Raw genomic sequence first — 18,128 nt, 5'->3', positions numbered from 1 at the left:
GGGACGAGATGTCCTAGATCAATTAGGTTTGACATTAACAAATAACATCAACCAAAATGCACCCACTATTATGACTAGACAAGGTTTTAGGAAAGGAAAAAGATTAGAAAAACAAGAACAAGGTATAGCAGCACCAATACAAATAGATCAAGGAACAGACAGACATGGGTTGGATTTTCAGAAAGGGCCACTGAGACAATAAAAATTACTTGGAAATCAGAAAGACCAGTATGGGTTCCTCAGTGGCCCCTGACTAAAGAAAAGATACAAGCAGCCCATGACCTGGTCAAACAACAATTAGCAGAAGGACATATACAACCTTCTGTATCTCCCCATAATACTCCCATTTTTGTCATCAAAAAGAAATCTGGTAAATGGAGATTATTGCAAGATTTAAGAGCCATTAATAATGAGATGGTTATTATGGGACCTGCTCAATCAGGGATTCCTCAATTGTCTGCTTTGCCAAAAACCTGGTATGTTTTAGTTATAGATATTAAAGATTGTTTTTTTTCAATTCCAATTCATCCTGAGGATAGTCCACGTTTTGCATTTACTATCCCTGCACTGAATCATGAAGGTCCTGATCAGAGATATGAATGGAAAGTACTCCCTCAAGGGATGGCTAACAGCCCAACTATGTGTCAAATTTATGTTAACAAAGTAATCCAGCCACTTAGAAATCAAAATCCTGAACTACAAATATTTCACTATATGGATGATGTATTATTAGCACACAAAGATAAAAACACATTGCTAGAATGTTATGCCACACTTACAAACTTATTAAAAAATTATAATCTAGAGATAGCAATAGATAAAGTACAATTAAATTTTCCAATTAATTATTTAGGAGTTCTATTATCCTCAACCATGGTCCGTCCACCAAAAATTCAAATACGAGTAGATCAACTCAAATCACTTAATGACTTTCAAAAGTTATTAGGAGACATAAATTGGATAAGGCCTTATTTAGGTATACCAACAGGAGAGTTGGGACCTTTATTTGATATCCTAAAAGGTCCATCAGATCCAAATTCACCCCGAATGTTAACGCCTGAAGCAAGAAAGGCATTAAAAATCATTGAAACATATATGGAAAATATGCATTTGGATAGAATTGATATAAGTTTGCCTTTATTATTTATTGTACTACCAACAAAAAATATTCCTACAGGAGTATTTTGGCAAGAAGGTCCATTATTATGGATACATTTATCTTATTCTCCTAACACTATTCTTACTAGGTATCCTGAGGCTGTAGGACAATTAATACTCAAAGGAATAAAAGCAGCAAAGGGAGTGTTTGGAATTTCTCCCAATAAAATTATTACTCCATATACTATGAATCAAATTGATGAGTTAGCTAATGAGTTAAATACTTGGGCAATAATCATGTGCAAATCTAATGTTTCATTTGATAACCACTTACCATCTAATCCTTTATTGTCTTTTTGGTCATTGCATCCTGTAATTTTTCCAAAAATGACAAGAAAAACACCTATCATGAATGCTCCAAATATATTCACTGATGGGTCAAATAATGGTACAGCAGCAGTAGTTACCCCTGATCAAACTTTTACATTTTTAGTACCCAAACAATCAGCTCAAAAGGTAGAGCTTAATGCAGTTTTACAAGCTTTTGTGATGTTTAAAGATTCTGTATTTAATTTATTTTCTGATAGTCAGTATGTAGTTAATGCTATAGTATCTCTTGAAGATGCTGGTAGGATTTCCCCTTCTTCTACTGTTTTCTCTTTGCTTTCCACTATACAAAGTCTAATCTGGGACAGAAAAGATCCATTCTTTATAGGACATATCAGGGCACATACAGGATTGCCTGGAGCCCTTAGTTTGGGCAATGATTTAGCAGATAAAACTACACATGACATACATATTTTCTCTACACTAGAAGAAGCTATAAATTTTCATAAAAAGTTCCATGTCAATGCTAATACTTTACAAAAGCGTTTTAAAATAACTAAGGAACAAGCTAGACAAATAATAAAACAATGTCAAAATTGTGTGACCTTTTTACCACAAGTTAATCTTGGAGTCAATCCTAGAGGATTGATACCTAACCATATTTGGCAGATGGACGTCACACACTTGCCAGAATTTGGAAAATTAAAATATTTGCATGTTACAGTTGATACTTCTTCTGGATTTTTGATGGGCTCCCTTCATGCCGGAGAAAAAACTAAAGATGTTATAGCTCATTGCTTACAAAATTTTGCCACTGTGGGTGTTCCAAAACAGTTAAAAACAGATAATGCCCCTGGTTATACTTCTACCTCTTTTAAACAATTTTGCTCAACATTTGGCATTACTCATATAACAGGAATCCCATACAATCCACAGGGACAAGGCATAGTTGAAAGAGCTCATCAAACTATTAAAATGTACTTATTAAAGCAAAAAGAAGGAATTGGGAAGGGGTATATATTCCCCAAAGATAAACTTAAAATAACCCTTTTTACTCTAAACTTTTTAAATTTGGATTCATCAGGACTTAGTGCTGCGGAAAGGCATATGTGTCCAAAAAATGTACATAAGCCCAAGGTACTTTGGAAGGATATTCTAACAGGACAATGGAAAGGTCCTGACCCAGTAATTGTCTGGAGTCGGGGGTCTGTTTGTGTGTTTCCACAGGGAGAACAGCAGCCGATTTGGATTCCAGAGAGATTAACCAAGGTCCTGACCCAGTGATTGTCTGGAGTCGGGGGTCTGTTTATGTGTTTCCACAGGGAGAACAGCAGCCGATTTGGATTCCAGAAAGATTAACTAAAGCGATTTCTACAGACCAAAAAGAAGATGATTTGGCTCAAATCCATAACAACTGATATCCAAAACTCCAGTTTGGCTATTCTTACATCTGCAACAGAACCAGGATGCTTTTTTCAATATCTATTTTATTATTGCCCTTTGCCATATCATGAAGTTCTATTTTGTTTTTTGAGCTCATACAGACCTAGGTTAATGTTTTGCTGATCAGTTCTATTTTTTGACTATAGAGTTTTTAAACATTGCAATGGAGATTTCACCTGTAAAAAGTTATAAGGCCTTTACTATAATGTTATGTGTTGTATGTATTATATTATGTGTGCACACTTGTGTTTTGTGTTATATGTTTGAATGTATGTATGTCCATATATCATATATGATGAGCGCTCATGATAAAATGGATCCAAATATTTTTTTTTAATTCACGTGATTTAAATGGTTTAATTTAATTGGGTAAACAGCTGTTAAAGATTGTTTTAATATGTGAACACAAAAGAAGGTTAACAGATCTGTTTGTTTACTTTCACCTTTCCTTTTCATTATATTTAATAATTCTCTTAAAGATAATGTAAATTGTTAAGAAAATTGTTTTCTTTTAGTGCCTTCTGTAATGTTACATAATTTTTTCTTTAGCCATTATTGCCAGAATTCCTATCTTCATCCCAGTGCTGGTGAAGTCAAAGATAAAACCAATCTACAGCTTCTACAATAGCCATCACTGAACTGCTTGCAGAACTTGCCTGGACACATTGTGAGCTCACCTGTATGCATTGTGAACTATCTGTTGGTGCAGCGACTTGTGGTAGTGTTGGGGTATTTTTGCTGATGATGTCATCGGTGGTACAATTTTTCCAAAAGGAGCCGTCAATTGGCTTGGTGTATCTTCCTCCCTTCTGCTTGTCATGATCGTCCAGCTAAAATTTGGGGGCCAACAGAGGTGAGGCAAAGAACCTCACCCCCCCGCTGGTACAAAGACCTCTCCACAGGTGTGGCTGTATACTGGACCGGTAGTCAGTGACGGGTAAGATCCAATTGCAATGGTACCAACCTAAGGACCATATGTACTATTGGACAACCTAAGGCAGGCACGGTCCCTAAGCCACATGCTTGTTGTTTAAACAGAGAGGGGGAGATGTTGAGAGCCACGGCCGAAGGGGCCCCAGCAAACTTCCAGCTGCCGGCTGATGATTGGCTCACAGCGGCCCCAGCAACATCTAGCTGATTGGCTCCTCTGCGGTGATGCTCATTGGGCTGTTTCCCTGCCCTTTCAGACCACGGAGCTGCTCATTGCGGGACTTTTTTGGCTCCGCCCACGTGACCCAGCCAATCGGCCTCAAGAGCAGGAGGATGGTGGGAGGTGGAGAGAAGCTTGTGTGGGAGAGAGAGGCTTGTGGAAAGCCGGTGGTGGCAGTTGAGGCTCTGAGGGTTTTTCCTGAGAGGCTGTTTTGTTTGGCGTGTGTGGTTCTAAAAATAAAGTTAGTTTCTTTTGACAAGTGGCTCCTGATTGTGCCCAGCCAGACTGCGGCACTGCTCACTTTCATAGCACCAATTAGAAAATAGAAGGGAAAAATGAAGAGGTACAATTACTGCCTTTTTCTTTCTGAATACATTGAAGAATGTCGTAGACCAAACACAGGCACAGGGAAGGGAGTTCTAACTGCCAGGGCAAAAGTTATAGAGCACATCCCTTTAGTTGGTATCCATGACTAATTTGTGCCCTATGTAACTTCCAGATCCATGGACCTCAAAAACTACTGCACTCTATCACCTCCAGTTATAGGTTACACCACCTAACCAATTTATTCTGTCACAAGAAACCTGTTGGAAAAATTGTTTTAATTCTGAGCAATAATGAATATTAGGTATTAACTGCTTTTCTAGTGGCTCTCACTAATGACTCACCTTGAGATTGTGACAAGCTGTCTAGAACCTATATCTTCCTCAACCCGTTCCTGAGCAGCTAGCTATCTTACCATCTCCCACCAAACTCTACAAAAATTTGGGGTTCATGTAGCTTTGAACTGTGCTGAAAAACTGCCTTTCTGGAACTCTTAAGATCAATTATGCAATATATAATTTAACTAGTGAATATTATTACTCCACAAGTAAGATTTTTAGAGCTCTTGACGATGTCCATTCAACAGATACTCAAGATATAGGGCAATTTAAAAACTGTCATACAAAATCATATAAGAATCACTCTTTGATGGCTCACAAATCTCTCTGTGCACAAAATTTACCTAGATAATGCTTTTAAAAGTTAGATGTTGAGACTATTACTTATACTTTATGTCCTTGTTTCAATATAGACTTGCACTCTGTCATTTTCCCTTTTTGGGTCTCAGCCTTTCCAGCTGTATAACAAGGAAATCTGACTAGAAGGGATAGCTTTCCTAATCTAGGTAGGATATATATTCTGTATTTTAAGTTAATTTTGAAATATCTTTTAATTTTATCAGGGGGTTCTTCAATGTCCTCATTTGCCCTCAAGAAAACATCTCAGCTGGGAATGTAGCTCAGTAGTAGTGCACTTGCTTAGTATGAATGAATCCCTGGGTTCAATCCCTAGCACCACCCCCACAAACAGATCCTCAGAAAGCTGGGAACTCAATTCTGGTGATGGGCTGTACTAAGTCTGTTCAAGTGTGACCTAGTCATCTCCAAATTTCAGGTCTAATAAGCAGCTAATATCATTGCCTCAGGGAGAAGAGAGTAGAGTCCTCCTTAGTAAAGTCCTATTTCGCTTGCCTCCCTCACAGCAAACAGGTCAAGGAAGGCAGATCAATCATTGACCCTGTTACTCATACAAGAGGGAAGTCAAGTATTATTACATTTGTGTTAAAATATGAAATTTGCTTAGGGCTCCAGAACCACAGAAGCATATTACTTATACTTTACTAAAGAAACAATATCAATTTGAAAATGTGTTCATTTTCAAAGGATTGACCTAGAAGCTAACTTAAACCAAACCAACTGGTCCACACCCATGGCCTTATGCATTTGCATTTGGAAATCAGCACTAAATGTGCCAGGCAATGGAGCCAAATGTAAATAGAAAGTGGGCCTAATAAGAGTCATGCTGAAAGCTATGAGAAATTGGGCAAAGCCCTTCTTTCTTCTCAGAGTGCTCAATCCAAGGAATAGAGCTGAACAAGTTTAAGATCAGGGATTCAACATTAATTAAAATAAAGTTAGAAATAAGGTAGGGGTCAAAGTCTGAGGTAAGACCTGTGAAAGAGTGGGAATGTTCATTGTAAGTCACACCTATTGTTGGGGGATTACCTGCAGCATGCACCTTAATGGTAGGAGGTGAGTGGTATTATTTATATTCTTGGTACTTATTTATTTTTTAATATTTTAAAAATAGGAAAAGAAAATTCAGGGGAAACCTCAAGTCTGTTTTCCAATAGCCATACTCTGGCTTTATTGAAAATACACAACTGGGTTGGGACAGAGTAAGGTAAAAACACTAAAGAAGACCATGCAGAAGTTCAGAGTTAGTACAAGTTGTCTAGACTATCACCAGGACATTTGAGTCTTTCAACAAGAGTGAATTATATAGTTGAACATTTATTGCATCAGGGTTGATTCATGAAGCCAAGCTCAGGACTAAGGAAAAGATTTAAATCTCTGCTGCTTGAGAGTAGGGCATGCATTGTACAATAATAATGTGCATGCAGTTTGTGTGTGTGAACCAATTTACAACTTCACAAGCAACTCTCAAAAATATTCCTTCACTTCACACAAAGCAGCCTTGTGAGGTAAGCAAGCATGTATCATGCTGTTTTGCAGATAAGGTAACAGAAGCTCAGAAAAGGTAAAAATGATATACATCTTCAATAAGGATCAACATGTAAAATAAACTCACTCCTATTTCCCTCAATTTCTTACCTGTGGTCTTGAGCAGTATACTTGAGGAGCTCAGCCAACTGTAAGGGATACTTGCAGATCTTTTGCACTGGAGTCAAAAGGAAACCATCAATAGCAATGTCAATCATCTGCTGCAAGAGGCGACAGGCCTCAAAGAAGTGCTGGTAGCGACTATCCTTCATCAGCTTGGAGAGCTCCATGCAGGCGTCCAGATGGTTGTTGCAATATTCAGAGTATATCCAGAATCCATCTTGCTATTGCCAGAAAAAAAATGAAAGAGAAAGGCTACTCAGCATTCCAAAGCAAGTCTTGAAATAATAGAAAGGAAGACCATGTTCTTATGTAGGAATGTTAAAATAATGTCAATTATGCTTAAATTGACCCATAATTTAATCATAAACATTTGAAAAGAAATTATTTAACAGTTAGAGAAACAAACTGTAAAACTCAATATAGAATAAGTAGAAAATAAGTAGAAAAAAGAAAGGTAATGAGAAGAGACTGATTCTAACAATAATAAAAGAGAGCTTGGCAAGTATATCTGATATTTGGTCATAAAAAGAGATCAGAGATTCTACTTTTGTCAATGACAAACTAAGGTGTTTCAATACACCCTGCCACTGAGAGCAGCTAGAAAAGCTGAAAATTAAAATAAAATCTCTCTGAAGAAATCATTATCCAGAGCTTCAAATTACCTTCATAAAAGATACCTTCAGAAACATATCATGAAGTATTTAGGCCATGATGAGTGTAAGATGAGTGCTGAGAGGAAAATGTATGAGTATGTGTACCTGTGTAAGTATTATATGCATATAGAGAAACGAGAACATTTGAGAGATAGGGAGAGCATATTCAAATGATGAAACAAAACAAAAAGGTGAAATGCTAACAATAGTGAACCTGGGGGTAAATAGTATACCGATATCTTTTGTATTGTTCTTATTTTTCAACATTTCTATAAAATTTAATTTATTTCAAAGCCTAAAAAATCCTTATGTTTTTCTCATATGTTGCTAAATACTAAATAAAAAAATCACCTGATACATAAGAATATAAAACATGAACAAAACATGATAGAAAAAGAGGCAATAGAAAATAGACAAAAAAATCAAGATGAAGTTATTACACATGTACTTTTCAAAACAAAACAAAACAAAAAACAGTACACAAAAAGAATAATATGCCATAAATACAAAGGATCTGTCTCCTCCAAAAAGTTAACATCATTCTCAAGGGTGAAATATTGAATGTTTTCCCCTAAGTTCAGAAACAAAGCTCCTAATTCAACCTATGTATGTATATTCCCTGCCTCATTTTGCCACCTCTTCTCTCTTAGTCTCCCAATGATGGAAATTTCAAAACCAAAAGGTTCTTCTATCTTCCTTCAAAGCCAGCTTGAATAAAACCCATTTGCCTACCAAACTGACTCCAAATATTGGTGGAACAAAAATCAGTGTAGCTTAGCCTTTTTCTCTGAGTGTCAATAATACCAACCAGTAACAACATCAGTAATGTGTCAGGATACAAAGCCAATGTACAAAAATCAACTGTTTTTCTATATGGCAAAAAACAACATAAAGTTGAACTTTAAAAAATACCATTTATAATAGTATCAAAAAGCATTAAATACTTAAAAATTAAATTTTCAGTAGAGAACATCAGCAAGATGTCACAGTAAAACATGTCTGATTTCAAAACTTTGGCAGCTATTCATTCATGAACAAAAATATTTCAGAAAGAGAGTAGGAGTCCACTTAAGAAGCCACAGAAATATAGTTGAAGAAAAAAAAAACCTAAGAATAACTACACAAAAAGGGTTGGAATAACAGTTTCATTTTTCCTGCCTCATTTACATCCCCCAAATTCTGCTCAGGTCAGAGAAAGCACTTCTTTGGCTCATATGCCCCCTTGTGGGGAAAAGGAGAGCAGCATATACAATCAGATTCCTCAGCTTTTTAGAACATTGCTCAAATGACCAACTTTAGTTTCACACCACCCAGGTTTCTAGAGAACTGGGATGGCTGAGATGCCTGGAGACAGTAAAGAACAAGGAAGAAGAATGTGCATCAGTATCAGCCAGGCACTGGGAATCACTGTGACTCCCTGGTGACCTGTTTAGCAAAAGAATCCAGCATCTCTCTGCTGAGGACTTCAACAACACTTCCACTACTAAGTACTACTCAATATTCAATGTCACAGGCCACAGTAGTTTGTTCTGCAAAGGACCCTAGCAGTTATCAATGCTGAGAAAACTAACTACTAACTTAGCAGCAACAACAGACCCACTACAAGCTGTCACTGAGGGTGCCGGAAGTTTTTTTTTTTTTTTGTTATTTCTTTTTTTATGTGTGGCAGGGATTAAACTCAGGGGTGCTTAATCACTAAGTCACATCCCAGCCCTTTAGTTTTTATTTTTGAGGCAGGATCTTTCTGTGTTACTGAGAACCTCACAAAGTTGCTGAGGCTGAACTCAAACTTGTGATTCTCTTGTCTTAGCCTCCGGTATTGTTGGGTTGTGATTTATTTTTGCCTTAACAATCTACAGTTACATAATTCATGCTCTCTCTCTCTCCCTGCTCCCTGAGGCTACTTGGTGTTACCAAATTGCTGTTACAATAGGTGCCCCAGTTCTACAGTCTTCATAAATTCTAGCTCCCTGACCCACAAGCTCTTTCTCTCCTCTGGGTCTGGAGTTACTTGAGCTTGCCCCTACCATATCCACTTTGGCCCAGATACCCAGCCTTCTCTAAGTGCCTAAGCCACCAGCCCTATAGCCATCATAGCTACTGTCTCCTTGGGAGCTCTTGCTCCATGACCCAGGGCAACTACCATGCATGTGTCCACAACAGTTCCATAGTCCTCCACCACAGACTACATCCTCACTACCATGTACAACCAAGGCTTACTCATACAGTCAGATGCCAACCCTGGCCACCACAGTTATACATAGATAAGCAGGTAGCCTTGTACCTCAGAGACTGCCCTCATCACCATGCTTATACCCATAGCTGGTCCAAGCAATTTTGGACACATGGACAACTCCAGCTCAGATGTGTAGCTGTTCATTTATAAACAGATGGTTTGAACCTTGTCATTAGCCTGAAGAGGGCTCTGCAACTGAGAAAGATTCATGGCCCTTCAAGCTTGTGGCCACTGTTGGCACCACCCATTGCCAATGGCTCCAGACCTTGTCACCCTGTATAAGTCCATAGCTGGCCTCTACCCAACATATATGTGCATAAACTGGCCTCTTCAATACAGGCGTACACATTTCTAGCTTTGGTATTCATCTAGTCTCTGAACATATAGGTATATGAAGACTTCAACAATTTTCACAGCACTGTTGACCTTCTACATCTTTTGCAGTTGCTAACATACCAGATCTCAGCTGCCTAACCCAACAAGACATCTTTCTTCCCAGATATGGAATCACTGCATACTCCTAGAAAAAGTACTTTAAGACACAACATTTGTTGCCACACTGTACCCCAGTATGCATACCCCCATTATCCATAACAGAGGAAGGTCTTTCCTTATCTACACTAGTCTATAAAATCTAGAGGAGGTGAATATTTCTTAAAATTTGCAGTCATTTTCACAAAACTACAAAGATCTGGAAGAATCATGGAAATACAACACCACCAAAGAAACACAACTGATCCCAAAGAATTAGAGATGTTAAAAAAGAAAAAAAGAAGAAGAAGAAGAAAAATAAAAACAAGATAAAAGAATAAGTGAAATCAATACAGATCATTTGAAATCATCCATAGTAGAAAAATAAATATAAAAAAAGGAGAGGGGGAAGTGTAGAGGATCGAATGTGACATCAAGAAAGCAAACATTGGGCTGGGGTTGTGGCTCAGAGGTAGAGCACTCGCCTAGCATGCGTAAGGCACTGGGTGGATCCTCAGCACCACATAAAGTAAAAATAAAGACATTGTGTCCACCTATAACTAAGAAATAAATATTTTTTAAAAGAAAGGAAACATCTGTAGAATTCAGGCATCCCAAACGAAGAAGACACAGAAAGAGAAAGAAATGTTATTTAAATAAATAATGTGAAAAGTTCCCAAACCTGGGGGAAAATATAAACATTTAGGTGCAGGAAGTTTGGAGATCTCTAGTCAAATTCAGCCTGAAGAAGAGTTCACCAAGACAAATTATAAATAAACTGTCAAAAATCAAAGGTAGAGAATTCTAAAAGCAGCAAAAGAAAAGCATATCACATAGAAGCAAGTCTTGAGGACTTGCTATCACCACATTTCTGGAAGATTCTTAAATGCATAGTCCTATGGTTTTTGGATGTCTCCTCCAAAATTCACATGGAAATTTAACTGCAATTGTAGCCTTTTTAAGAGGTGATTATGTCATGAGGGCTTTACTCTCAAAAACAGATTAATGCGTTATAACAAGAGTGACTTACTTAATAGGAGAAGTGGATTCCTGATTAGAGAATGATTTGGGCTCATTGCACGTGCTGCTCCATAAGTTCTAAGCAACAAATATTGGAGGTGTCCTTGTGATATTAAGCCTATAGATTTGCAGAATTCAAGAGCCATAAGGATATAGTTTCCTTTACCTAGATTTCAAAGGATATTGTGCACTTCCTTGGGTCTCGGGCAGATACTTGTCACATGGGCAGTACCAAAGAAGAGAACTCCCACTAGGGCAATGACTCATGGAGTCACGGAAGTGGGGTTACCTCCCATTCCCAGAACTATAGAACTACCAGTGTACAATGCGAGGCTTGGAAAAATGCAAGCATGAGACTTCTGAGTGAATTGAAGCATTGGGTAATCCCATGGAAGTGGAGCTCCCTGATTTTGGGGGGGTACAACTTCCCAGTGTGTCCTGAAGGCAGCACAGGAAGTAGAATGCTATTCTTGAGTCTTAAGACTTAATATTGTTAGCTCTGTTCTTTTTATTATTCATTTGGGATGTTATCTTTATCTTGTTTCCTATTTTGACTTTTTCAAGTGGAAATGTCTGTCTTATGCCTGGTCCACTATTTTGGAAGTAAATAAATTGCTTTGATTTTACTGGTTCACAGCTGGAATGAATTTGCCTCAGAACAAATTATGCCTTGAATTTCACTCATATCTGAATTAGATGACACTCTAGACTTTAGACTTTAGATTTGATGCTAGGATGTATTAAAATTTTGAAATTACTGACAAAGAAGAAAGTTTTGTACATGAGGATACACGTTTTGGGAGGCAACATGCTATGATTTGACAGTATAACCCAATCTCATGAAATTTGTCCCTGTAAGAGTATTAAGAGGTAAGGTTTTTAATAGTTGATTAGGTCATGAGGGGGGTCCACCATAACTAAAATCTCAATGCTATTATAGCAGGAGTTGGTTAGTTATTTTGGGAGTGGGCTCCTAATAAAAGGATGAGTTTAGTTCAGTTTTTCTTTTGTATATATTCACTTGTTCTTTCATCAAGTTATGATGCAGCAAGAAGGCCCTCACCTGAGGTCAATAGCATGCTTTTGGATTTCCTAGCCACCAGAAATGTAAGAAATAAATTAATTTTTAAATACATTATTCTGTCTGTAGTACTCTGCAATTGCAATATAAAATGGACTAAGACACACGGAAATTAAACAATGTGCTATTGAATAACGAATGGGTCAAAGAAGAAAAGGAAAATTTTAAAATACCTTGAGAAAAATGAAAATGGAAGCACAATATGGAGCAAAAGCAGTTTTAAGGGCTGTAGCAGAGCTCAGGAGCAGAGCACTTGCTTAGTATATCTGAGCCCCCAGGTTCAGTCCCCAGCATCACATGCGCAGCACACACACACACACACACACACACACACAAACACACACTTCTAAAATGTAAGTTTATAGCAACAAATTCCTATATTAAATAGAAAAAAGGATGTAAAGGAAGCAACCTAACATTACATATCAAGGTACTAGTAAATGAACAAACTAAAACCAATGTTAGTAGAAAAAAGGAAATAATAAAGATCAGAGAAGATATAAATAAAAGAAAGAATAGAAAAACTCTAAACTTTAATTTTGGGGGAAAACCAGAAAGCCTTTAGCTAAACTAACTAAAAAAAAAAAAAGAAAAGACAGAAATAAAATCAGAAATGAAAGTGGAAACATTACAAAAATGACTTAAAAATGAAAAGGATCAGAAGGGACCACTATGAACAAGTGTATGACAAAAAGTTGGTTATCCTAAAGGAAATGGATCAGGGGCTGGGGCTGCAGCTCAGTGGTGGAGTGCCTGCCTCACACGTGTGAGGCACTTGGTTCCATCCTTGGCACCACATAAAAATAAACAAATAAAGATATTTTGCCCATCTACAACTAGAAAAATTTGAAAGAAAAAAGAAACGGATGAATTCCTAGGAATGCAGAATCTACCATGATTGTCTCAAGAAGAAACATAAAGCCTTAACTCAACACCAAGACAGGCACTGAATAGTAATTAAAAATTTCCGAGTAAAGAGGAGCCCAGGGCTGGGTATAGTGGTGTGTGCCTGTACACCCAGTGACTTGGGAGTCTGAGGCAGGAGGATTACAAGTTAGAGGCCAGCCTCAACAAATTACTGAAACCCTGTCTCAAAATAAAAAGCGCTGGGGATATAGTTTAGTGGTAAAGCACCCCTGGGTTCAATCCCCAGTACCAAAACAAAAGAGGTTCCCAGGACCAGATGGCTTCAAGACAGAATTCTACAATTAATTCAATTAATTAACATTAATCCCTCTTATACTTTCCAAGAAAATTATAAATAAAAGAATATTTCCAAACTCATCTTGTAATTCTAGCATTACCCTGACACCAAACAGAAAAAGAAACATAAGAATAGAACACAGGCAAGTATCACTAATGAATATGAATGCAAAAAAAAAAAAAAATCCCAACAGAATGCTAACAAACCAGATTTAATAACTTATCAAAAAGATTTTACATCATGACTAAGTGGGATTTATATCTGGGATCAGTTTGGTTTAACATATTCAATCAATTCATATGATACATCATATTAATAGAAAGAATGATTTAAAAAATGATCATCTCAATAGGAGTTTAAAAAACTGAAAAGTTCAACATCATTTTGCTATAAAATCTCGCAACAAAAATTTCCTGGAACATTGTGTCTATTTCATGGAAATAGATACAATGGTAAAATTCATATGGAACCACAATAAGACCCAAAAGCAAACCTAAGAAGGAAAAACAAAATTAGAGCATGGGAAGAATGGAGGAACTTTGGGCCAATTGGAGGAAGAGTAGTGGGGTACATGGGGGGTAAGAAAGTTGGTGGAATGAGATAGACATCATTAACCTAGGTACATGTATAACTGGTGCAACTCTACATTGTATACTACCAGAGAAATAAAAAGTTGTGCTCCATTTGTGTACAATGAACCAAAATGCATTCTGCTATCATGTATAACTAATTAGAATTTTTAAAAAAGAAAAACAAACTTGGAGACATCACATCCCTTGATTTCAAAGTATATTATAAAACTATACAAATCAAAACAGTATGACACTGGCATAAAACCAGATACCTAGACCAATGGAACATAATGGAAGGCCCAGAAACAAACTGAAGCAAACAGTAAACTAATTTTGACAATGGCATCAAAAAGATACAATGGAGAAAGGCTAGTGTCTTCAATAAATGTTCAAGAAACTGGATATCCACATGCAGAAGAATGAAATTAGACCTTATCTTATACCATACAAAAAATCAACTCAAACTGTATATAAGAGTACTAAATACAAGGTCTAAAACCATAAAACTGCTAGAATATAGAGTAAAAGCTCCTTTACATTGTTAATTAATTTTTTGATATGACAAACAAAAGCACAAGTAACAGAAGCAAAAACAAACAAGTGGGACTATATCAAGCTAAAAATCTTCCATAAAACAAAGAAAACAATCTACAAAATGGATAGGTAGCCTACATATTAGCAAAAAATATTTGCAAATATATATCTGATGGGAGAGTTCAATATCCAAAACATATAAGAAACTCACATAACTCAATAGCAAAAAAATAAATAAATAAAAAATAAACCCTGATTAAATATTGGCAATGGAGGGCTAAGTTTGTGGCTCAATGGTAGAGCACTTGCTTAGCATGTGCAAGGCACTGGGTTTGATCCTCAGCACCACATAAAAAATAAATAAATAAAATAAAGATATTATGTCCAACTACAACAAAAAACATTTTAAAAAATATTGGCAATGAATTTGAATCTCTTCTCAGAAAAAGGTATAAAAATAGTCAACAGAAGCTGGGTGTTGTGGTGAGACCTGTAATCCCAGCATATTGGGAGGCTGAAATAGGAGGATCACAAGTACAAAGCCAGCCTCAGCAACTTAGTGAGCACCTAAGCAACTTAGTGAGACCCTGTCTCAAAATAAAATATAAAAAGGGCTAGGGATGTCACTTAGTGCTTAAACACCCCTGGGTTCAAGTGCCAGTACAGGTACATGAAAAGAATTCAACATCATCAGGAAAAGGCCAATCAAAACCACAATGAAATATCACGTCATATTTTTTAGAATATTGCCAAAAAAGTGAAGAGATAATGTGTGCTTTCCAGGGTATAGAAAGAAAAATGAATAATTAAATTTCCACAAAATTAAAAGCCTATGGTTTTCAAAGACACTGTTGAGAAAATGAAAAGCTAAGTCTTGTACAGTGCTGCATGCCTATAATCTCAGTGACTGGGGAGGCTGAGGCAGGAGAATTCAAGTTTGAAGCCAACTTAGGCAACTTAGATTGTGTCCCAAAATAAACAAAATAAATACAAAGGGTTGGAGATATGATTCAATGCTAAAAATGTTTCAGGGTTCAGTCCTCAGTACTGCAAATAAAATAAGAAAGAAAGAAAAAATGGAAGGCTATATCACAAACTTGGATAAAATCTTGCAAAAAACATATCTCTCAAAGGACTTATAAAAATAATACATAAAGATCTCTCCAAACTAAGCAATGAGGAAACAACCTATTTAAAAATGGGCAAAAGACATAAACATACACTTAACTGAAAATTTTATACAGATGGCAAATAAACACATAAAAATGTTCAACATCATTATTCATTAGAAGATACAAATTAAAACCAGAGTGAGATATAACTATATATCTATTAAAATGGCTAAAAGAAACATTACTGATGATATCATGTGTTGATAACTATGTAGAGCAACTGAAACTCATATTAGTAGTAATATACAAATTTCCCCAAACTGTCATTTGGAAAACTGTCATTATCTTATAAAAGTTAAGGAAACACCTACCATACAACCCAGCAATTCTAACCCTAGGCAATTACCTCCCAAAAATCAGCGATGTAGGTTCTCATAAAAATCTTATACTGAAATAGTCATTTCAACTTTATTCAAAACAGCTCAAAACTGGGAACCCAGATGTCCATTAACATGTGAATAGTTATAAGACACAACTATTGACACATGCAACAACAGGCATATATAAGGCATATGTATTAAAGACATTATATTAAGTGAAAAATACTATACACAAAATATCCAACTATATGATTTAATTTATATGACAGTCTACAAAGAAAAAAATTATGATAAGAAAAAGCAGAACATTGTTTACCAGGGTCAGGGGTGGAAGCACAGATTGACTGCAAAGGGAAGATAAGAAAATGCTTTTATTTTCCAGTACTGGGGCTTGAACCCAGGAGAGCTCTAGCACTGAGCTACATGTCCATCCCTTTAAATTTCTGATTTATTTATTTTGATTTTGTGACAGGATCTCACTAAGTTGTGCAGGCTGGCTTTGATCTTGTGGTCCTTCTGCCTCAGCCTCCCCAATAGCTGGGCATACAAGTATGTGCCACCATGTCTGGCCAAGATAACTTTTATGGATTAATAAAAATTCATGTCTATAATCTCAGAAATTCAGGAGGCTGAGGAAGGATGATGTTGAATGCCAGCCTTGGCAACCTACTGAAACCCTATCTCAAAATTTAAAAAAAAATAATAAGAATAAAAAATAAAATAGCACCTTTTCTTGCTATTGGAATCCAGTGGGTAGAGTCCATAAATGCTGTTAAAATACCTTAAAATGCACAGGGCAGCCCCAAATTGAGAACCATTGTTCTGTATTCTACTTTCTTCACTCTACAGGATGACTGTGGTATCTATATGTTGCTATAACATAATTATATCTACTCTGTTTCTTGCTACACAATACTACAAAATCAACATCCTCATGTTTCTTATCCCTCATGCTAGGGATAAATTTGTAAGTTGCTTCTAACTGTATGCCACCATACACAACACTGCCATGCAATCAATGGCCTTGTACATGTTGGCTCTGGAGCTCTGTAAGAACTTCTCTGGGATATAATTTAAGAATAGAACCACTAGGTGAACATACTTTATATACAAATAGAGATATGAAAAATTGTGCTCTATATGTGTAATAAGAATTGTAATGCATTCCGCTGTCATGTATTTAAAAAATAAAATCAATAAAAAATAAAATTAAATTAAAAAAAAAAGAAATAGAGCCAGTAGGTCATAAACATGCTCAACTTTTATAAATACTCCTCAGGTGCTTTCAGGAATGGCTAAACAAGTTTATATACCATGTAGAATAGAGTTATATATAAGACCTTAGGATACTATTCTTAGAGAGACCTGGTTGAAAGTTTTGCCCTGGACTAGCATCTTGGAACTTGGATTTCAAGAGGGTTCCCTGCTCTATGATAAACATAGTTTACTACCTGGACACAGTTATATACACCTATGATCCAAGCTGCTAGATATAGGAAAGCTGAGATAACTTAGTAAAACCCTGTCTCAAAATAAAAATAAAATAAAATAAAATGGGCTGGGGTTGTAGCTCAGTGGAACAGTTACCCTGATTTCAATCCCTAGTTAAAAAAATCTCACTGTGCCTGTTCAAGCATTGTGGTTTATGTTGAACAAGTGCTTTCCTTCTGAGAGTCTGAAATTTTGTATATGCTAGGCGGAGAGTGCCTATGTGACCAATAAATGAGAAAAAATTTGGATATGAAGTGTCTAATAAATTTCCCTGACAGACATTTCACATGTTGTCACAACTCATTACTAAGGGTAAATTTAAGTGCATCTTACCTGACTCCACTGGGGGAGGACTCCTAGAACCTTGTGTCTGGTTTCAGCTGGACTTAGTCCCCTGTATCTTTTCCTTTTGGTGATTTTTATTTGAATCCATTCAGTATAATAAACATAGCATTGAATAAACTATATGCTAAGTCCTATGAATCCCCCAGGCAAATCACTGAACATAAATGTGATCTTAGGGACCACCTCAATGCACATCCCCATAAGCAAGGTAAGAAAGTTTCTAAAAGACTTATTTGTAATGGCACACTTTGTGTCATTTGAATTTTGCATCATATGTGTGCATTTCTTCTTTAAAAGTAAATATTTTATAAAAATGGGAAAAAGGGCTGTCAAAACAACCAG

At 36.5% G+C, this 18,128-nt stretch overlaps 1 protein-coding gene across 11 annotated transcripts in view; it reads right to left on the bottom strand.

Moving 5' to 3' along the window:
• The window catches only part of Arhgef9 (Cdc42 guanine nucleotide exchange factor 9), a 374,830-nt gene that overhangs the window by 44,600 nt on the left and 312,102 nt on the right, over window positions 1-18,128 (bottom strand). For all 11 annotated transcript variants that reach the window (XM_048797209.1, XM_048797207.1, XM_048797206.1 and 8 more), the window contains one exon: window positions 6,676-6,908. In XM_048797209.1, the coding sequence (XP_048653166.1) occupies window positions 6,676-6,908 (233 nt within the window). The remainder of the gene's footprint in view (window positions 1-6,675; window positions 6,909-18,128) is intronic.

The sequence above is a fragment of the Marmota marmota genome, unplaced genomic scaffold, assembly GCF_001458135.2.
Source record: "Marmota marmota marmota unplaced genomic scaffold, marMar, whole genome shotgun sequence".
NCBI lineage: Eukaryota > Metazoa > Chordata > Mammalia > Rodentia > Sciuridae > Marmota > Marmota marmota.
The sequence above is the reverse complement of the archived record's forward strand: the minus strand, read 5'-3'. Positions and strand labels throughout refer to the sequence as shown.